Source organism: Oculina patagonica, chromosome 6, assembly GCF_052425735.1.
Source record: "Oculina patagonica isolate OP01 chromosome 6, crgOcupat, whole genome shotgun sequence".
NCBI lineage: Eukaryota > Metazoa > Cnidaria > Anthozoa > Scleractinia > Oculinidae > Oculina > Oculina patagonica.
In genome coordinates, this window is record NC_135763.1 from 14,702,562 (window position 1) to 14,725,438 (window position 22,877).

At 40.1% G+C, this 22,877-nt stretch overlaps 2 protein-coding genes across 2 annotated transcripts; one reads left to right on the top strand and one right to left on the bottom strand.

Moving 5' to 3' along the window:
* Positions 1-1,260: 1,260 nt before the first annotated feature.
* LOC144655939 (uncharacterized) lies at positions 1,261-10,542 on the bottom strand. The gene is made up of 5 exons (XM_078516128.1): positions 9,969-10,542; positions 7,050-7,232; positions 4,874-5,938; positions 2,631-2,915; positions 1,261-1,956 (listed from the first exon to the last, which is right to left on the bottom strand). Exons 1-5 carry the CDS (start codon positions 10,540-10,542, stop codon positions 1,487-1,489), a joined length of 2,577 nt encoding a protein of 858 aa, XP_078372254.1. The 3' UTR covers positions 1,261-1,486.
* A 769-nt stretch (positions 10,543-11,311) lies between these two features.
* LOC144657882 (atrial natriuretic peptide receptor 1-like) lies at positions 11,312-22,455 on the top strand. The gene is made up of 8 exons (XM_078518239.1): positions 11,312-11,510; positions 13,808-13,979; positions 14,750-14,816; positions 18,820-18,888; positions 19,482-19,656; positions 20,167-20,265; positions 20,895-20,986; positions 21,538-22,455. Exons 1-8 carry the CDS (start codon positions 11,312-11,314, stop codon positions 21,661-21,663), a joined length of 999 nt encoding a protein of 332 aa, XP_078374365.1. The 3' UTR covers positions 21,664-22,455.
* The last annotated feature ends 422 nt before the right edge of the window (positions 22,456-22,877 follow it).

Here is a 22,877-nt window from a genome sequence, read left to right on the forward strand (position 1 = left end):
ACAAAACGCAGCACTTTTAAGCGCCTTTTAAGTGATCTTTTCTTTTCTCGAGAAAAGATCACCGAGGGAACATTTTGAAAGAGACTGAGGGTCGCATAGGAGCGGAAACTGTTTTGCAGTCTAAATTTAAAAACTCTAGTCGGACTAGGGAGGTGGGGGGGGGGGGGGTGGAGGTACAAAAAGTGTCATAACTAACATAATATACTAAGCATGATAACAAAGTTTTATGGCTTTTCTGAACCTCAGTTTGACTGACCTGTTCGTGTAAATTTGAAATTATGTTTCACTGTGAGATTTCAGTGAGGTTTCTTGCAGTTGCTGTATATAGTGTTAACTCATTAATAAAACATTAAGTTATGAAAGTGAATCCTAGACGTTATGGAAATTGCTCACAATTCCGTACCTTACAGGCCAAAAGGGGTTCCAGCCTGTTTCTGGTTCGTGGAGTTAAACAAAGAGAATACGGAACGAAGATACATGTACTATGTACTATAAAAAAATCTGTCGCTGACTTTGATCAACGTAAAACAACGTTCATAATGAACTTCCTACAAGAAGTTTTGACCGAGAACCCTCGGCCTTCTTCGGTTTAAACATGGCAGTAAAAAGCAACGGTTCTTTTAACGGTTAAAAGAACCTGTTGCTTTACATTCATTAAAGTCAGTGACAGAATTTTTAAAGAACTTTTCTTTTCATACATGTACTAAAACATTTTTAAGTATCTATACAGACCAAAAAGCCAACAGAGCCAAATGGTACACGGCCCGTTTTTTATTTTTATTAATAAAAAAGCACCATGAAAATGGAAAATTGTTAATGTTATGCAATTATAACATTATCTTAATTTATAACTTAAGTATAAACCGTTAAAGGAGCTCGATCACGCTGTTTTGGCTGATTGTGTGACATTCACGCTGTTACATCAAAGAAAAGAAAAGCGTTACGTGAGGACACAAACCTAGCAAAATCAAATTTTGGGCAAATTTTTGTTAGAACGCCACTCACGGTTCAGAAATTTCTAATGTAATGTTTCTAATGTAGATGCTATGTAAACAATAGAACTTGGTCATATATATTATTAATTCAAAAACTTGAAAAGCAACGATCGCCAGAACCTGGCCTTGCTCCTTTATAATTGTATAATTTGTTTTCTGTTACATAGAAATATAGTCATTAAAGCTATTTTAATCCAAAGCTTTTGGACGTTTGTAAATAAAAAATACTCCTTACTCTATTTACATGAATGGAAGACATTATAAGTTATTAAAATCCAACGCTCTTGGACTTGGTCGATGAAAATTTTTTTGTCCCCCTATAAATTGGTAGCAGGAATATAAAAATTTAAAACCCACGGCTTTTGGACTTATGTCGATGAAAAATACTTTATCCCTTATTACATTTATGGTAGAAATGATCAATTAAATTCTGGCAATTTTTTGGGCATCCATCCAACCTTATCGAGTTATAGTCCCAGAATTTATTTGGGTTAGTTTCTCTTGAGCGCTTGAGTAACGTTTTGTGTGGCCTTCCCAAGTTCCACTTGCTTTGCCGCTGACCCAAATTGTAACGTGCTTACGGTCTCGCTGAGGTTTCTCGCAAGCGGGCTGACGTTGACGAACATGCACGCCTTACCATCACCTCCTAGGGAATTCTGCATCAGCTGGGTTAGCTTGGAGTTCCTGTACGGAACGTGCATGGCATTTGTTCGCAACGCCGCAAATACTTGGCCGAGCGCTGAAAGCGATTTGTTGATGGCCGCCGCTTCGACCAGCCTCTGTCCAGTAGCCTCGGTCTTGGAAATCCTCTCTGAGCCCGCAAGGTCTACGAGGGTCAGCGTGCCGCGCGTGACGGCATTTGTCACGTGGTCTGTGCCTTGGAGTCTCAAAAGAAGAAGTAAATGGGAGCGGGAACTGTTAGTGTTCATTTTGGCTGCTCCCACGGAACGATTCATGTCCCCTGAAAATCCAGTAACAAAATATCGTTAGTTAACGGAAAAATTTCGTTCTGTGTCAAACACTACGAATGAACCCGACGAGTTTTCGACTTCTACTCACAATTGCAAATCACGGAAACACGAAGTAGTCCCCCAAAATTGACCCCCACCCCCAAATCACAGACTCAAAAATCCTTCCGATAAAAGCACCTCCCCGCTCCTCCATCATCAATGGTTTTATATTAGATTGAACTCTTGAGAACAGACAAAACTACTACCGATTATAGGCCCACTACTATAAAGCTTGTTTTGTATTTTTTGCCATTACAGTGGGTTTAAAAAACTTATCATGTTCATTTAACGACAGTAAAACTTGTTTTGTGTTTCTGGTTGTTACGATTAGAAATTTTTCCCATTCGGCATTCCTATACGCATCCCTTCCAAATATAAACCTAAACATTTGCGATACGCAAATTCCTCCCGATGAAAAGCCCCTCCCCCCTTAGTCACAAATAACAACTACCTCCGAAAATTTCTCAACAAATTTGAACTCAGGCTTAGTATCGGAATTTTACGGTATAACTTCTGTAAAGGTTTTCGTTTTCGTTTCGCTTCTTTTTACAAACCACCAAATTATCAGAACAAACATCAAAATAGAGGTATGGCAATCAGTGAAGAGAATAAATATGTACATCACCTTTCTGCATTATGCTTTTGATGTCGGCTGCAGACTTGACTTCAACCTCAGTGACATCGGTGATGACAAGTTGTTTGTTCCTCATCTGAATATTCAGTTGCTGTGAGCTGCTGTTCTCACTGAGTAGATCTCTAACCGTCTCGTTGTACACCTCTACGATGGACACGCACATAGAATAATCCACGTTTGTTCGCTCGTCGCATACTCGGAGAAGTTCCAGAATGGATCGGATGTTTACGCCAGGATCTTTGTCTGTTCCCATCATCGTGTAAGTCTTCCCTGCCCCTGAAAATTAAAATAAAAACAATACGCTAGGAGAGCGTTCACTCCGGCCCTGGAAGTGACATAGGGGTGGAGGATTAGGGAAGGGATTGGGTACGTATCGGAACTCCCGCTTCCTGTAACTTGTGACACTTGTACTGCCGGGTATGAAAGGCTAAGATAAAACATAAAATACAATAAGAATAAAGAAAAGCTGTCTAGATAAAACTAGGAATGTAGACGTGGCTTTACAGTGTGAAACTTAAATGCAAACAAATAAACAAAATGGCCAGTAAACCTAGACAAATACATTGCCGATTGGAACCCTGATATATAAACGATGTACCAAGGGACTGGCGAAACCACATCGTTATATCGAGGAATCGTTAAACGTCTTAAACCGTTAGCAACATGGTGGCGTTTCAGCCAATCGCAAGCAAAGCCAAAATCAATTGTGACCTGGTGATGCGCGTTTATCGTTTTTTCCGCGCTAGCCATGGGTCACATGCTTTTGCTTTGAGTTCTGATTGGTTTATTTCATTATTTGCTTTGTTGTAATTTTCTCAGAGCTAGGGGACTGGTCAATAAGTATCAGGGGGGGGGGGGGGGGGTGGGCCGGAGCAATTGGAAAAGTGGTGGCTCAAAAATTTGCCCCCCCCCCCTTCCGTCTGGCTCAAAACCGACTAACCCACCCCTGACAGGGGGTTAAAAATTACATGACCCACCCCCTTTGCTAAAAAAAAATCAAGGGACCTATCATTTCTTTATCATCTGTTAGGGGTTGGAGATTTTTTATTTGACTTCAGCTTTTTAAGTGAAATTCCCTACATAGACATTTTCCCTGATGGACACTGCTGTTCCATGTACGTCTTTTTTCCATTTCTTGACACGCCAAAGAAGGATGAATTTATCACTTCTCATACTAGCCTTTTGTAAGTTTTCCACATATTTGTGTGTAAAGTCCATGGGGAAATTTAGACACAAACATATGCAAAAAAACTGAATCAGTATATGATATTAATTCATAATCAATTATATATTGAAGAGTTCATATTTTTATACAGAAATTAATAACATAAATAAAATACAACCACTGTCCATCATTCATATTTGCAAATTGTTTGAGAAATATATCTTATTAACCACGCGCGAGGGCCGTACTGGGCGAATATTAGCCCGAGGTCTTGACAGTACGGTCCCGAGCAAGCTTGGTTAATAAGAGATTTATTACACGACTAGAAACTTTGTGTAGTGGGAATTGCTACCCGGTAGATGTCGTGGAAAACAATGTGCGGCAGAACTTTTACGCTCGCTATTTATTTCTGTGTTTAAGGTCATTTCATTTTCAAAGCAATAAAAACTCCGAAAAAATCTTGCAACAAAATCTAGCAAAAATCTTGCGCTAAATCGCGAGGGAATTAGCGCGGGATCATCCGGGACAAAACCCGGTCCGATACTTGGAAAATATCGGCCCTCGCGGGACCGGAAATTAAGTAATCTGATTGACTGATTTAGTTATTAGCCCTCGGACCACCTTAGTTGTGTAATAAAATAGTTTACTGGTATTTAAAGGCCTAAAGCCCAGCGTGAATCTATGCAGGTTGAAGAGAGTCAGGTAAAACTAATGATATGATTACAAGCCATCTAGGGGGGTCAGGGGGTATGCTCCCCCGGGAAAATTTTATATTTGGGCCTTTTGAAATCGCTAGAAATTCATTTAAAACTGCTTACATGGAGAAATTTATCAATTTTATATACTGATGAATACAACTTTTCTTGGAACTATAACAGTTAAAAGTAAGTGAATAAATAAGATGACCCACCCCCTACGTGTATATCAAAATTACATAACCCACCCCTTTTCGAGGGCTCAAAAACTGATGACCCACCCCCTTTCTGCTCCGGCCCACCCCCCCCCCCCCCCTGTACTTATTGACCAGTCCCTAGTGGAACTGTAATTACCGAGAACAATGTTCACGAACCTGTCTGACCATACGCAAGAATGCAAACATTGTACCCGTCAACACATGACGTAATAAGTGGAACCGTGTCTTGGAAGACTTCCTCTTGTGTACTGGAAGGAGAGAACACCCGATCGAATCTGAAGATCTTTTTTTGTCCTTGAGCTGACACCAAACTCAAGTCCTGATCTGAGGTGAAATTCATCACATTGTCAGCACTTGGATCGTAACGGCACCTGCAGAAAACTCGGATGTTGCCGCGGAGTTCTTGGAGTTTGTTGTAGAGAAGCTTTCTCTGTAGTACTTCCCTGTGGTACAGAACACGCAGTTCAATGATTTCTTTGCTAGAACCTTGGTCCATAAGCTTCATCTTTCGCAAAGAGCTCTGAGCTCGATCCAAAACTGAAGCAATACCTTCCATTTCGCTTGTAAAGCAATTCCTTAATTCCACTAACATCTGAGAAAAGAGCTGAGCTGTCGACCTGATGTTTCGACAAGTATCTTTTGAAATCTTTTGCTCTTTTGAAGCAGGAGGAGCTGTTGGAATAGGCAGTTGAGGTTGGGCTGCTGGGATTGGCGCAGATTTCAACTGCTGTATCTCACGCTGCAAACTAGTACCTTTGATTTGAAGCTTTCTGGCCATGTCATCGGAAGATTTTAACTTTGCTTGCAAGTCCGCGTTCGCTTTTTGGGAATCTTGCAACTTAGAATCCTTTTCTCGTAGCTGCTCCTCGAGTTGTTCAATTCTCTCTTTCAAAAATTCAATCTCCGCCGCATGTTCTTTACTTGAGCCCGAGCTGCTTTTATGCTTTGATTTCACTCCCTTGCCTGTTGTATCGTCCGCTAGCAGTGTTATGTAGGTTTTCGTGACCTCCTCGAGGTCATAGTTACACTGTCTCAACAACGCAAGGATCTCAAACTGATCGTCCCAGTCTGGAAATGCCTCCTGAATAGCGGCTACATGTGATTTTATGTCTATGAGATACAGCTCCCATGATAAAGGCATCTTCAGCCATGTACCTGAGCCATGGTCGTACACATTGAGAACATTCAACTTGGTTTCTTCAAAGTACGTTTTCAATAGTCCTAAATGAAGATAAAAAACAAAAGAAGAAAAAATAATTCGATATCATTTTCCTTCCTGATTTTAATAAATGTTTGTTAAGTTACTACTGAGAAGTCGACATTACATCAAGATGATATCCCCTTGTTAATGAGTTTATTTGTTCTCATCACCTATCTGAGGGTCCTGAAGGGGGGTATAAAATCCCATTTCCCAGCCTTCTGTTTTGCCAATTTTCCATTCCCAACACCAGTTGTATCGTTAATGATTTTGGGTCCCAGTGACCCAAATCCCATTTTCTCAGTAAAAATTTGCCCAAATCCAGTTAATAATAATAATAATAATAATAATAATAATAATAATAATAATAAAACTTTATTTAAACTCGAATTTAGAGTAGCTTGACAAGCTAATATTTTCGAGAACGAAATATTTTATAACAAAAGATTAAAATAAAAATTACTATTTACATATTTAAAATTGACTTATAAACTAATTATAAAAATTGTCATTTACACGCTTCATGAATTGGCTTTCCTGATGTTCCTTTTGAAGTCTGATAAGTTGCACAGCCTTATAAAATTGGGTAGAGAATTCCATTCTTTTGTTGCCAGATAAGTAAAGGAGTGGAGACCAAAAGTTGAATTTCTAGGTTTGGGCATTTCCAGTTCCCATTTTTCCCCTTCAAGCCCCTCCTTTGTGGTACTATGTGCTTGGCATTGTTTCATTATGTAAGGACAATTAGATGATGATTACATGTACCCTTGTGAAAATTAATAAGCACTCAACAGTAACAAGGAGAAAATGAACACCACTCACCCTAATTTTGCCTTTTTATGGCGCAAGCACAAAGCATGCGGGGCATAAACAGGGAGAAAACAATGAAGGCCCATAACTTACAGCACGAATTGAGATAACGATGGATCAGGAAGAAAATGAGCATTCTCATTGTTCCCCTGAACAGTCTGAATTTTGCCAAAAAAAATCCAATCAATATTTCCTTTTTAATATGGACAAAGCAGTTTTGCACACTATTATTTGCTGTCTGGACCACAAGTTATAGGCAGCAAACTGAACAATCACAAAGCATACGCAAAATCACTGTGCCACACCACAAAATAAAGTCATGTGTACCTCTATGTGGATGGTCTATTATTCCCATGCGGTCATCTTCGCATCTTGGTACCCAGGTGTCATCGGGCGGTGCCGTACCATTAGGCTCTTCCTCATACATGTAGTGGACTGTCCCTGGCCTTTTATTACTTTCTATGTAGCCATGTTGATACCATTCTTCAGGAAATGGCCGCAATTCATCAGCTGCAAAGCAAAAAAAGATTAGCAGCTGTCAACTGACTCTGTACTTGTCATTCTTTTATTATTTCTTCAATTTTCTGATTTAGGCGAAAACAGTTTGTTTGGATTTGCAAGCTGGTTGGAAAATTAGAAAAACGTATGCCATAATGGAAGGTGCCTGGAAATACATCTAGTGTTACATGTACATGTATATCTTGAGACTTCAATAACCAGGTGGTATAGATTCAGTCACCAAATAGAATGAATCATACAAAGCAATCAAAACCCATCCCACATTTGGAATCAGACCACTTGCATCATACATGTACTTGAATTTGAAAGAACTCGGTATTCAGGAAAGGATACACTTACAGATACATGTTCAAGCCCACTGTACACTACCCACTCCTTTATGACCAATACCAATTACAATGTAGATAGTCTAAAATAGGAGATTTGTTTACAAATACCCATGTTGCTCAAGGAAATGTTGATCAGGCTTGACATTTCTGGTGGTCGCTAGCAAGATGTTTGACTGTATTTAGTCTAGAACAGGTAATACAATTGGCAGTTTGAAGTCTAGATGTGTAGTACAGAGTAAGGATTTTCTGGTCCAGCAACCACCCAACGCCGGGGTATGTACATGTACATGTAGACATGTATACAGTGCTCGAAATTAGAAAAAAATCCAGGTTGTCCTTATGGCAAATGCCGGACAACCTAACCCTTGAGTTTGGTTGCCCTGCTGAGAACTTGGTTGTCTGTATTAAGTGTTTTTAGGCGGTGACGCAACGCCTATATGCTGTGGCCCGTGGACGGGCAATGTTACGATTACTCCAACCGAGTAGCACTGGGAACTAGGCACTTTGTTGTTTACTCAGTTTTGGTACGCCATCTTTGATTGTCATGAGTACTGAATCAACTTTAAGAGCATCCATCGGCAAAACGCGTTTGATTTCTAACGTACAGTTAAACAGAGTTTTGGGTTCAAGGGAGAATGATGTACTGGATAATTGTGAGCTCGCTTAAAGACCTTTTCTACCGAAGTCGGCATACGTGATGGCAGACTAACTTGACTAATGTTGAATTTGACGAGTGAAGGCCGGTTAGTGTCATAACTTTTGAAACCTTTCCAAAAGGGAGACCGATGGCAGCAGTATCTTGATTAGATTGCAAAGGTGAGCTATCTGAAATCTTTGTTTGCTTAACCTTTGACGTGCATTGTTGTCGATAATATTTAAGTTTAAGTTAATTTTCTTTTCTTTTCCCTTCGCGACTCGCCATCTTCATTTTACTGCTTTTGATAATATTTATTCGGGTATTTATCTCAAGCCATTAAAAACAAAACAGTGACGGTATCCGTATTCCTATTTGTACGAGAAGCCAGAATTAAGAATTAAGAAATTAAGAAAGAACTTCTACCCTATTTCTAGTAAGCGGTGTTGACTTCATTACATTTCAGACCATTTCAATACGGTAGTGTCACACAATCTTCAGTATCGACTAGGTGTGGAAATCAATCCTGGGCCTTTCTGTTGCTAAATGACGAAGTTCATAATGATTTAATGTATTTATCTTATCATACTGTAAGTTTGTAATGTATTGCATTGGAGGTTCGTTTTGTAGTCAAGGCAAATAAAAATTAAAATGAATAAGAAAAATGCAATTTCTGGGATCATTGTAAAGCGTCATCGCCTGTGCATGCATGTATGCGTGCCGGTTATTTTGTTCTCAGGCCGTGAGACGATAACATTTATTTTACATTCATAGCGGTGAAAAACAGCTCATCTTAACAAAACTACGCAACACTTTCACTTACTTTAAACGTTAATGGAAATACTCCTTTATACTTTCAGAAGCGGTGTAGTAATTTTTTAAAACCCTACACCTGCAAAAACACACTGAACTCAAAACAGCTAAATATAAATTTATTCCCAGACAAGACGCGTCTCAGATTACACGTGGGTGTCAAATCTGTTCGCTTAAAAAAGCCAAAAATTCCAAACTTAGGATTGAAATATGAAAGAAACTTGAATAAAACTTTGCTGAGAATTGAATTTCATTCAAGATGAAGGCAAGAAATGCATTCAAAAGCACCAACACATTGTGAATTTTGAAGTCATGCAAAACTGCATGCGTAATTAATTAGACACTGTCAACACACGTGCACCAAAATATTTCGACGAAGTCTGTACGTGTCTGAAAACAACTCGGCAAGCTTATCCTGCTGGCTTATTGAACTCGACAAACTCAAAAACCTTCGATTTCCTTTTTCTAAGAATTGTGGTGGATTCCATCGATTAGAAGAGAGCTATTTAAAGCTATTTTCGTGTTTTTAATTTATAACTTCTTTCGTTTATTCTGTTGGGTGATCACAGTCATGTAAGTTCTCTGGTTGTCCGGCGGTTTTTTCTCGGGCAACCAGGCCTATAATTTTCTAAAAAAACTGGTTGCCCGAACGCACTTTTAGTCGTCTCGGACGACCGGACAACCGCTAATTTCGAGTGCTGTCAGTATATATCCCACTCTCCAGTGGTGGATCTAGGGAAAGGGCCCAGGGGCCCGGGCCCGGGCCCGAGCCCGAGCCCCCACGTTAAATACATGTATTTTTAGGCAAAACAGAGGCTCGTAGGGCCGAGAAAATTATTTTTGAGAGCACCCCTCCCCCCCCCCTTATTGCAGGATCTGGATGATTGGGCCCCCCACTTAATCTGCTACTGCCCTCAACCCTTCCCCACAAAACACTTGTTGCTGCTTTACCTGTATTCCAGGAGTCAACGAGATACCTCATTCCATCCACATTGATCACACTGTAATCTCTTCCTGTTTTATCACAGTGGAAAACTTCAAACAAAATGTCATCTGAAGTTGAATTGGCATTTCTCTCTGCTATATTGGCTCGTTGATTTCCATTCCTGTATTGACCGTTAGTTGTTGCTCTTTTGGAATGATGGTGTGACGACAGGGCAGACTGATGACTTGTAGAAGAATCCCGATAATTCCTGTCGTGTCTCTCCTTCCTGTGATGCGATCGAGAATTCGAACTGGAATACGGACCGATCGAGCGTTCGACGTTCTGGTTTACCCCATAGTTGCCATAATAATCAGAGTCATAAGAACCCGAATGATGTGATCCCAAGCCATTTCTTAACCCAGGATCGCCCGAATATTGAGTGTGAGAACCGTAATGGGGTTGTAATCTCCCATCATATGTCTCACCACCGTTAGCAACATAGCCGCTAGAGGAACCGTAACCATTCGCTTGCGGGACGGCTCTCGCTGACGGTTGCATCACGACAGGATTTTCGGGTCTTGAATTCGCTCCGTTGCCCATTTTTACCCTACATCAGCTCGAGAACAATCCAAAACTACACGGCTAAAGATGATCTACCGCACCGGAATCCTAAACACTGCGTCAAGATGATGAAATCCAATAATAGTTTATAAATATCTCGACACACCCTGTCTGTTCTGTAATATCATGTTACTGGTCGTTGCCATTTCAAATGTTACTACACTGAAGAGGACCGTTAAGGTCGAAAGGCCTATGTAGTTTATTAAAATCGTAGCTGTATGGCGATACACAATTTGTTCTTTTTAGTATATTTGAAATCCAATAATCCCACAGTATCGCATGATTACGTCGCCACAACAATAAGGATGGGCCGATACTCGATAGCAAATATTCGATACATCGATATTTTGACAATTTTGAAAAGTATCGATACTTTCGAAAAATATCGCACTTTCGATACGTTCTCGATACTGCACACGTGACGCGAGCCTGCGGTCTTCTGGTCAGCACCTGAGGTTTAAAAATGCACTTTTGCGCAAACAAATATTGATTTTCTTGTCAATATTTGGATTTTTCTATTGCCTTGACTTGATCTAGTCCACAATGGAACAAAAAGACCAAAAATCAACATTCGTGGCTAACATTTATAATGCCAGGACTGTCCTTTGTATGGTCAGACAAATCACGTGACATACCATTGACGTCAATACGGAAATGACGTCATTATATCGATATCGATATCGATATCGAGAAAAAAGGCAAATATCGTATCGATATCGTATCGTTATGAAAAACCTGTATGACAACAATGATAACAAAAAATTTCCTCTTGCTCTGTTGCGAGAGACTGGGATTGAATTGCGCAGTTACGCATTACGTTACACGGAAGCTTGCTGCTTTGATGGATCGCAGGCACACTTCTCTTCAAGATGGTGGACGTCCTGCTTGCCGTGGTTGTCTTTCTGTGGATAACTTATTTGTGGGAAAATTATCTCTCATACCGTCAGGTAAGCTCTTCGAAATACGTGTGATGTGAATTTTGTTGTATTAAGGTGTTGCTTTCACAGTGTGTGACTTCCTCGTAAATAAACAAAGATACATTTCATTCATATTTCAAATTCATAATTTTTTTTTCCCGACCAACAAAAGATTTTGAAAGGCTAACAAAGCCGACAAACCTAGTAAATATATTTACGCATTCAAGTTTGGTCAGCTTATTTCTATTCGAAATTTTAATGCGTTCGTTTCGCAGTGAGTTTTTCATATTCGCTGCTAATTTCGATTTAAAGAGAGCAAAAGTGAAGTGCTCTGTCTTGAGTTTGTGGCTAAAAATTAAATATTTCCTTACCTCAAAGCGTTCCTAGAGTCCGGCTTGTTTAGCTAAATAAAAAATAAAGGTCGCTAGAATTCCAACGCACATATACAGCGGCTATATTCTAAATACTGATAGACATATTGGTAGATTGTATATATTGGTACAATTCTTTACCTTCCTCTGCAATACGACATCGTGTGATTGCGAACATCCGCGTTTCATGGAGAATGTGAACCAACAGTCAGGGACCGCGCAGGAAGAATTTGAGTGGGGGGGGGGGCTTAAAGTCAAACGCTACCCTGGATGCCAGAGGGTTTTTTTCTTTTTTGCAGGAAAGACGCTACTATATTTGTGAGCGGCGAAGCCCCAATCGTGGCGAGCAAAAAATTTTTTTTCGCTCGTTCGATCGTGGCTTCGCCACCCTATCACTCTATCAATGATCGCGGCTTCGCCGCCGTTTTTCGCGGCAAAAGAAAAAAACTCTCTGACACCCAGGGTAGACGAACGCGGAAGCGTGAGCCAACTGGGGGGGAGGGAGAGGGGGTTCCGGGGGCATTCTTCTCCGGGAAAAATGTTTTTTTTTAAAATATTGCTTAAATCGAGAAGACGTTGCGATAAGGAGACGTTGCTCCACATAACGTTCTTCTACTCACTGACTTACATCAAGACACGAACCTTTCTCACCATGTTGAAGCACCCGCAACTGGGATGTTACCAGAACGAAGGAAAACAGAAAAGACAATTTCACTTTCATTGTTCAAAATGAATTACCTTTAGCGTAAACTTCGGATCGAAACTGACCAATGATGAAACAGGCCTTTTTACATGAGAAGTCCAATCGCCTCTAAAAAGCCAGTTTTTAATAAAGGGTATGATCTTGTAGTAGCCTCACATTTTTCGATTATAACTGAAAACCTTTAAGACAATTGTCCGCATTTATGTATCTAAGTTGAAGGCGAGTTTATTTTGGCAATAGTATTTGCTATTACTTTCGTCCTTTACAAACTAAATATGGCGTCCAGAAACGATTTTTTTTCAGTAATTTTTCATTTGTTTTTTAATTCATTATAATTTTTTTCTTGTTACTGAAAAAAGTGGGGGAGCTAAAGCCCCCCTAGCCCCTCCCTCTCCGCGGTCCCTGACAGTCTGCCGGACATCAAGAGACAAGCTGAGTCGAATCTAGATCGTCGCATATAATATTTCTTAGGGCCTGTTTACAAGCAGGCGGATAACCCTAGCACATAGGGTTACCCTAGCGCTCCCACATTTCGTCTTTTTTTCATCGACGTGTTTACAAGGCGCTAGGGTTACCCTAGCACCTAGGGTAACCCTAGCTGAGTGCTAGGGTTACCCTAGCTGCTAGGGTAACCCTAGCGCCTTGTAAACGCTCTGCTAGGGATAACTCGCCTACCCGGGACAACTTTTTTTTTGGCTCCAAAAAGCTAAATATGTTTAAAAATACCGACAAAAACAGCGAATTGTGACCAAGAAACATCGTGTTCATTCACAATTTGTCGTATTTTTGCACTGGAACGGAATTATTTTCAAATAACAGCTTCTTAGGACAAAATTTTACAAGGTTAACTGAAGCGTAACCGGTGTAAGTTGACCAGGGTAAGTAGGGTTACCCTACCTGCGAATTTTTTGTAAACCCGGGCTATCTTCTAACCCGCTTGCTAGGGTAACCCTAGCACCTAGGGTTACCCTACCTGCTTGTAAACAGGCCCTTAGTAGATGTCGTCTTCGGTGTAGTTGTCGTGGCTTAGGTGATGCTACCCTTGGCGCTTACTCGTGCAAATTATCAATGCGAAGTGAATGTATTACTTTATTGTCTTTTATTGCGTTACCTAGGCGGTGTTACCGTTAGCGATTTATCGCAAAACTGGGAGCCAAGATGCACATTGCCTAATGCAAGGGCGGATTTTAACTCTCTCCTAAAAATTCTAGCAGCATCTTACGTGCTGCATCTCCGCTTTGTCTCTTAAACAGTGATAATTCACCGTGTTGTGGCGCACGAAGATCCGCCATTCCGACCCAACATCCCGTCTATGGAAATGAAGCCAGAATACATTGAGCTGATGGTGGATTGTTGGGATGACGATCCTGAGGAACGACCACATATTTACCGCATTGTGGAGCGACTCAAGAAAATAAGCGGCAGGTACAGCGAATTGGTGTGAAGCTTTCATGATGAACAGCTAGCTTTTTGTTCATTGCAAAATACATATGAATAAATATAATGTTCACGCAGATAGCAGGGTAGATGAACGGCATATCTTAGTCTACATAACGTGACATAAAACAACTAAAAAAGCGCAACGTGACGAGACAAAATCGCCAAAATAAGCGTGTTGTAGCATAACTGAAAAACCTTAAATAGCGCGACCTTACATGACAGAAACACTTAAAACAGAATCGCTTAAGATGGCGTGATGTGGGTTGAAAAACGTCGGCAGGTACTTCCCTTTAGCTACATACAGCTCTGTTCTGATATAGGGCGATCTTTATTGACGCCATTCGTTACATTTTGCCTCATAAATATACGAATTTGCGTAGACAAGGCATCATGTTATGTATTAAGTCTCTCCAGTTTTGTAAAGAGCTTGTGTAACTTAATTATCGGCGAATTTGTCAGCTATTTGTGTGCAATATTCAAGGAGATATAAGCGTTTAAAAACTGCAAAATATCTGACAGCGCTTATGAGCCCATACATTCTTTGTAAAGTATCAAGTTTTTTAACCTGCATCACGGAATATTTAATACATCGGGCTCAAATCTTTAGCGAAAGTTAATCATACCATGTACTTTCAATATTCAGAATTGATATTTTGTAGCTTGATCAGAAAGTGAAGTGCATATGCTAATGAAAAGAATTTTGTAAACAAAGATTCCCCCTATTGATTTTGACTGGCTTCGTTTTTTTTTTTCAGAGGAACAAACATCATCGAGAACATGGTTACCATGATGGAAAAACACGCCAACCACTCGGAACAGCTGGTAGAGGGACGAACCAGGCAGCTTAACGAAGAAAAACAAAAGAACGAGAAAATCCTCTACAGATTGCTACCCCCGTAAGTAGAATTAACAAATCTAGCAAGAAACCGGTTCCAAAAGAGCGGTTTTGTAGTGACTACCGTACATTAAACTTACAGTACAAACAAATCTGGCCTCTTACAACGCAGTGACAAACGCTTAATTTGTGACACACACCCGTATCGTGGTTCGTGACGAGACGCCATTTTGAAAAGGCCCTGGGGACGAGGTTGATCTTCGGTCATCAACATCAAGAATACAACAACTTTAGCAATGATTGTGTAAAAACGAAGCTAAACACTGCATGGATCAAGTACGCTGAAGAAAGATACAGGAACCTGATGCAAGGTAACAACCTGTACTGAATTGCTGAACCTGATTTTATGACAGAAAATTTCATGATGTTTATAAACTAACTTTCTAAGCGCATGCAGTTTCGATAGATTCTGTGTCGGTATTAAGTTTAGATCTTTCCTTAACTTAAGCAATACAAGTCTTACTTTGTCCCTTTAAGTCGCTTTAACTGTGACTTGTAGTACATTTAAGCTTACGCTTACATGACTTGTCAGTTCATTTTTTTTGTTCCCCTGAGTTGGTTTCATTTGCTATGGATTTACCGATTATCTATTACCGTAAGTTGATTTTCTTTGGCCGTCAATAAAGTCGAATTCTAATCCCTTGCCGTGAGAGTTTATTTCTTATTGCTGTGAGTTTATTCCGACTTTCAGCCTTACATTTTCTCGGCGGAAGAAATTCATACAGTATAAGTGACGTTTTTCGAAGTGCTAAACGACGACAAAGAAAAAAGCTCGAACAAAATAAATTTATTTAAATTAATCTTGCTCTGAAAAACATGTTTACCCCATCTAACTCGAGCGCGAGGTGAAAAATATAAACTGACTCATACGTACAGTATGTGGTCCTTGGTCCGTGAGGTCCTTGGTCCGCGACTTTTTCGAATATGATTTAATATTTCCTCGATATCTAAACTTCGGCAAAAAATGAATGTTTCCAATGATTCTTTGACTATTCTTCTTTGGTATGTTAAATTTTTAGCTTTTTTACTGTCAGTTACGATGCGAAATATTCACGCTTGTCAACAGACAGGTATTAATTTGCCTTTCTTAAAATTTCAACTTTTCGCGGGTCCGTGAATTACATGGTCGCGTTTACTAAGCTAGTGCAAAGATAAAACGCAACGGGATAACGTGTTTTTTTGGAGAACAGGTTAATAGATCAATAGATTTCAGAATCTGCGAAGAAATTTGCTGCAGAGTTGCAAATTTTCGGTTTAGTGACTAATGAAAGTTATAAACAATTTTCGCATATGGATCCTTGGTCCGTGACCTTTGACTGTGAATTACAAAAATGTTCTTAAACAACGAACATTCAGAAAAATATTAAGTACTGGGTGCACACATTGGTGCTACGGCATTTATCCTCGCTTCAAATGTTTCAAAATTAAATTGGAGAGTTATAAAGAGAAGAAATTAAGACGCGGGTTTCGTTGGAGACTTCGGTCTGAAAGAAATCTGAAGAATATACTGGTTGTTTTATACTCGCACCTAACAACGACTTCCAGCAAGACTGAAGCTTAAAAATGTCAAAAATAGAAAATAATAACTTAAATATTGCTAAAACATTGCAACTTTTTTGAAAATTATTGCGATTTACAGTAATTTTCACTTTGTTTACGTGACTCGCGGATAAAGGACCAAATGTGCGGACCAAGGACCTGCGAGCACGGTCACAGTCACTTTGCAATTATAAAGAGAGACATAAAATGTATCTTCAAGAAAAATTTCAGCTTATCGGGCTTTGATTCAAGTAAGATATTCAAGTTTATAACTTTTACTCGCGGACCAAGGGCCGCATACTAGTTCAAACATTTTTTTTTTGCTTTAGTGTAGTCCACTTTGACACCAAATAACTACACTGAATAGAAATGATTTAGTGTACGTTTAAATTTGTTTAAATTGTGCACATGGTAAGAAATAAAAGATAAGTTTTAAATTTGCGTACGTGACTGAACAACCCTTAATTAATTTTTAGGCCATGAGTTGTATTAAAGCAAAACGATAAGAGGATCTTAAAATTATTTTCTATTCTTTAGAAAGGGGAAAATAAACTCTTAATTAATTTTTAGACCATGAGTTGTTCTGCCTCGAGATTTTTTTATATGATGGATTTATATTTGTCTTGCACCTATGGGCCAGCGTGTACATTAAAGAGAGTCCTGAAGGGGGGTACCAAATCCCATTTCCCAGCCCAAATTTTGCCCAAATCCCATTTCCCAGCCTATTTTTTGTCCAAATCCCATTCCCAGTAGTAAAATTCCCAGTGTATGGAAAACCGGACTTTGACTATTTGTTGTTTTGATTGTCCTTAATGTAGTCCACTCCCTGAACTCTCCCTTCGGTGAACCCAGGTACAGGCGTCGTTGAGCGAGTCCAGAAATATTGACCTGCATGCGCATTCTCAGAAATCTGTCAGCCCCACCCCCCTCCACCCCTCCCAAAAAAAAAGGGGGGAAGCTGAAGAAACCAAACCATAATCGACAGCACTTTTGGAAACGCACGCACAGATGTTAAATTCAAAAAATTAGTACTTGTGAGTTTAATACTTATTCATTACGGAGATTTATTACCGTGGAGAAAGAAAGAAACCGGCTGGGTTGGTGTTCGTGGGGGGCTGCTGTCGCATCGACGGCGGACCGGGATGGATGGCGCAGTTTTAGTTTTCTGGCCGGCCTCAAGAATCCTCATGGGCCCGATGAGGATAAGTAAGTAAGTATTACGGCTTTAGACAAAGGTTATGACAATTTTTTTTGTAGATGTCGCGCTAATTTGTTGCGTAGTTGAATTTTTCATTTTAGCAAACTATTTTTACCCTAGCGCACACGTTGCATGTAAGAAACACCACACGTCGCTGTGGTTTTTCATTGGTTTGTTTTAAGCATGCACATGCAAGTTATCCTTGACTGTCCCCGTCTCGCACCTGGTTCGCAGAAGGAATAGTTCAGGGAATGGACTATCCAAAACCATGTTCTGCTAGTTCTGTTGAGAACATCACTTTTCATTTGTTCGTTTGTCTTGTAGAAAATGATAGAAATTTTCAGTAGCTTTAACTAAAGCTATCAAGTTTTTATCCCTTACTTACCACTACCCTGCAAAACTTACTATCACTTCTTTTAAATATTCCATTTGTGCCCATGCTCAGTCATAGCAGTTCCGCTGAATAACTTAATCACTTACACGAAAATTGATCGACGCTTGATGGACACTCGTGCAGTGTAGTGGGTTCGTTTTAGAGTTAATTTTCGGCGTTTTAACTGTCTATGCCGGACTTTAAGAATATTATAGAGCGTAAATTATGCAGGTCTCGTCATGTACTGACATGCTTCCCATTTCCATTTTTTTTGTTTCCGAATCCCAGTCCCAGTTACCTAAATCCCTGCATTTTCCCAGTGAAAATAAACGCAAATCCCAGTCAAAATAGGCAAATCCCAGTTCCCATTTTACCCCTTCAGGACCCTCATTAAAGCTTTAACCGCATATTTATCAAAATGAAAACATTGTAACCCCAGCAAAAAATTGAAGAAATTAAAGGGAAGCTCCGCTTTTAGGCTTGCCTAAATCTATATATTAAAGCGGGCGCAAAATTGATGGTAAAGTACCCTTTAGCTCCCATTGTATTTTATCCCTCTTTTAGGGCCTTTTTCCCTAAAAATAATTCTTGTCGCTAAGCTTGTCATCTTTGAGGCTAAAACGATTTGCACATTTTTTGCATTCAAATATGATTAAATTGAAGTTTCTATTAAAATTAAAGTATTTCATCTCTTGTGCACTTTAAGAAGCTAACTGCTTTTAGAGTTACCTTGGCAAAATTTCCCGCATTATTCAAATAAACAATTTAATATTGAATTTAAATCAAATGCTGTTTCTCCATCTCTTTTCTTTTGTTGCAGATTGTGGACTTTTTAAACGATTTATACGTATCTTTTGATGAAATCATCAGTCGTTTTGACGTTTACAAGGTAAATTTGCTGCCGTTCTCGGTACAAAACACGCCCTCTCAAACAGTTAACATTTTCAGTTAGTCAATGCTGTATACAGCTGGTAAATGCTTACAAATTAGTTATGACTAGGTGCTTATCTGTTTCACAGCATGTAGTTAGTTAACCTGGTCCAGATTAAGCTGTTGCTTCCATCTTAAACGGACTATGTCGAGGGGATTTCTCAGATTTTTGGTCTAAATTGTTCTGAGAAGTGTTAAGCAACTGTACCTTTGAAAAACATTATCTTTGAACATTTAACTGAAGATAGAACCTTTATTTGGGGAGAGAAATCAAACTTTGGCTATAAATATTGATTTTTTTGAAAGCGTGTTGAAACAACTTGAAAACGTTGGCTAACGTTTTCAAGTTAAAATCCATTTCCATCCGAGCCATCCGCAGCCAAACACGCTTTTAAACAGTTTTAGTGCTCTAGAATAGCAATTGTTAATAAAATGGACTATTATTTTGAGGTTTCTAACGACACAAATATAAATTTTGGCTGTTCAAAAATCTGTTAAAATCCTGTGACGTTGTCCCTCTTTAAAAGAACATCGAATGCTAATGTCTTACAGGTGGAGACTGTCGGTGATGCTTACGTGGTTGTCAGCGGTTGCCCCAAGTTGAACGGGCTCAAACACACGAGTGAGATTGCAAGAATGGCACTGGAGCTCCTCAGTCACATGGTCGTGTTTCGCCTACGTCATTTGCCCGACCATCAACTGCAGCTGCGCATTGGCATCAACACTGGTAAGGCTTGCGACCGTTTTGGTCAGCTGCTCCTAAGCAAGAAGAATTTTCGATACAGAGTTCCCGAGTTTCCATCCAACCTACCTGCTCTATAACCTCTCAGAAGTGGCGGAGCGTTTTGGAACGGCCCCCCGGGGGGGGGCAAACTTTTCCAAAAATACTCAGCAGGTTTTCATATTTGGAGCTCCCTTTTTTCCGTTTTAGCAACTTTGTTTTCTGAGCAGTTTCTAGACCGACGATTTCCAAAGATTCTCCGATTGTTGTTCGTTTTCCGATCATTTTTCGAACTCTACGAAATAAACGAAGTTTCCGGAAGACGTTTCAAAGATGTGTGAACTCACCACGAGACGGAATTAATATCTTGACAAACCAATTTTACCTGCGCTCACGATATTTTTGGCACCAAAACGTGGTGTCAGACCCCCTGCGCGGCCATCTATGCCTCTCCACACCCAGATGTAGTGAAAAGAAAACTAATGCAAAAACACTTTACCTTGATGCATTTTACAGGTCCAGTGGTAGCAGCCGTTGTTGGAGTGACCATGCCACGTTTTTTTCTTTATGGCCACGCAGTCAACATTGCTTCTAAAATGGAGAGCACTTCTTTGCGTAAGTATTCACCGTATTTAACTGATCCGAGAAACGTACGCACGCCTGTATCGAAAGCCTTGTACGCCTAGCTATGAACTGAAAGTTGACTGGTTAGTAGTAGACCTGGTTAACCCCTGGAATATTCTGGATTTTGGGGTGGTTTTTTTTTTTTTTGGAAAGAAAATGATTTCCGACGAACTATTAGGACAACCTGAAAAATGCTGTGGCGGGGGGGGGAGGAGACGACCTTCGGTAGACTAGTACCACATCCAGGGGAGCAGGACAGAAGTGAAGGGGAGATCTAGAAGTGAAATGAGGAGCAAATGCTCCTCATTTCACGATACGTAAACTGGGCTAAGCTCCAGAGGGCCACTTAGTTCCGTACACCCTTGAAATCTTTTGAATTTTAACTTTAAAAGTGAGTCAGGAGTCAGGTTTGTGTATTTCCACCAGCAGTCCCAGCACAGTCGTGTTACATTAGACGACGTTTCGTTTGCACAGTATCTGCTGATGAACATGTAGGAACAGTGTTCGCTCTTTCTTTTCAAACCAAAGTGTACCAGAGGGTAAAACTAAGACACCTTATAAATAATAACCATGATTTTTTTAATCGCATTCTAACGAGTTCCCCTATCTAAAGACTGTAGCTTTGCGTATCCATGTCAGCAACGAAACATATTCAAGGTTGATTGAAGTTGGAGGATTTTATATGGAAGAAAGAGGAAAAGTTCAAATCAAGGTAGGCACTTCTGACACTTCTTGAATTTTTTCAGCTGGTGTGCACAGTTAAGAAAAGTGAAATAATTAAGGATGGGCCGATACTCGATACCAAATATTCGATACACCGATTTTTGAAATTGGAAAAGTATCGATACTTTCGGAAAATATCGCACTTTCGATACGTTTTCGATACTGCACACGTGACCTGAGCCTGCGGTCTCTGTCAGCACCGAGGAATGCAATTTTCTCAAAGAAATGTTGATGTTCTCGTCAATTTTGATTTTCTGCCTGACGATGTCCCACATCGTGAAACAGTGAAACAAAAAGACCAAAAGCAACATTCTGGCTAACATGTGATACCAAGTTTGTCCTTTGTATGGTCACGTGACAAACCAATGACGTCAGGACGGAATGACGTCATAATATCGATATCGATTCGATATCGAGAAAAAAGGCAAATATCGTATCGATATCGTATCGTTTTGAAAAACCGGTATCGGCCCATCCTTAGAAATAATCTTTTAATTATCATTTATTTATGCCATTTGCAATGCATTTTCTTTTTGACAGAGGCAGGGCCTGGTGACTACCTACTGGTTAGTTGGTAAAGAAGGGTTTGACAAAGCCTTACCGGACCCCCCACTGGATGCCTCTGAGCCTCTGTTTAAGAGGTTAGACGTCTACTACGCCAGTTAAAATTAGCACCGGTTTGCATGCAATTAACAAGCAATGCAGTGTATTATATTAATGAACCTGCCGAAATCAAAATAAACCTCTGATTAGACTGCAGAACAGTTCAGATTTTAGCGCGAGTTGGCTGGACAAAAGTCACAAAACGCAGCATCTAAAAGATTCGAGATAACAGCACTGCTGCCGCGTCCCCAGGCGCGTATCAGCCGGACGGTTAAGGCGGAAAGGCGGGAAAACAGGGAGCTCGGGGCAGCCCAAAACGCCAAGCGAACTGTGCACGTCAGTCCCACAACGCAAAGCGAACCGTGCACAACAAAGGGGGTTGGACGCCTGGGATCACTGAGGGGACATTTTGAGCGAGACGAGGGCGCGGGAGCAGAAAATGTTCTGCAGTCTAAATTTAAAAAATTTATTCAGACTAGGGAGGAGGTGGGGGAGGTACAAAACCTGTCATAACTGACAAAAAATACTTAGCACGATTACAAAGTTTTATGGCTTTTCTGCAACCTCATTTGACTGACCTGTTCGTGTAAATTTGAAATTATGTTTCAGTGAGATTTCAGTGGTTTCTTGCAGGAACTGTACATAGTGTTAACGCATAAATTAAACTTTAAGTTATGAAAGTGAATCCAAGACGTTATGAAAATTGCACAAAAATGTCAAGCACAAAATTCCGTAGTTTTCTCGCGTCGCGGGTAGCAGCTCTCGGAAGGTTTCACATGAATGGCTCGCTGCCCTTCGAGAAAGTAATGGAACAAACAACAGGTTCAATGCCCCTAGCCCCCTAACCAGTAACAAACTATACACTAGAGGACAGTGTACAAACTTGTAGAATAGGCCATTTTACAGTTGTCTGCTCAGTAATCTGGTGAATGGAAGTGAGGCGAAGGTGACCTTGTTTGATACAGACCTCACTGTTGTTTGTTAATCATGTTGTTATAATGTTGACTAGTTTGTATTTACATAATAAAGCAGGGAGGTTTGTAAGCAAGGTCACCTCCAGCCTCACTACCATTCAAAGGCCAGGCAGGCAACTGTAAAATGGACTATTACAAGCTTACGAGAGCTGCTAGACCAATGTTGTTGGTTTCTTCGTACGTACATAATTGAATTTTTGTTGGGCCTCGATGGCAAATGTCTTCTCGTTTATGACGTCATAACCAACACGCGAACAAACATAAAGTAAACATCTGCTGTTTTACACAATATCTGAGATTGGT

Excerpts from the sequence above, each read along its gene's own strand:
- LOC144655939 (XM_078516128.1), bottom strand. The coding sequence starts at position 10,542 with ATGGGCAACGGAGCGAATTCAAGACCCGAAAATCCTGTCGTGATGCAA. Across the intron at positions 2,916-4,873 it reads TCTTGCGTATGGTCAGACAG|GGGCAGGGAAGACTTACACG; the intron begins GTTCGTGAACAT and ends TTTAATTTTCAG. Across the intron at positions 1,957-2,630 it reads CAAAAGCATAATGCAGAAAG|GGGACATGAATCGTTCCGTG; the intron begins GTGATGTACATA and ends CTGGATTTTCAG.
- LOC144657882 (XM_078518239.1), top strand. The coding sequence starts at position 11,312 with ATGATAACAAAAAATTTCCTCTTGCTCTGTTGCGAGAGACTGGGATTG. Across the intron at positions 18,889-19,481 it reads GTCGTTTTGACGTTTACAAG|GTGGAGACTGTCGGTGATGC; the intron begins GTAAATTTGCTG and ends AATGTCTTACAG. Across the intron at positions 20,266-20,894 it reads AATGGAGAGCACTTCTTTGC|CTTTGCGTATCCATGTCAGC; the intron begins GTAAGTATTCAC and ends TAAAGACTGTAG.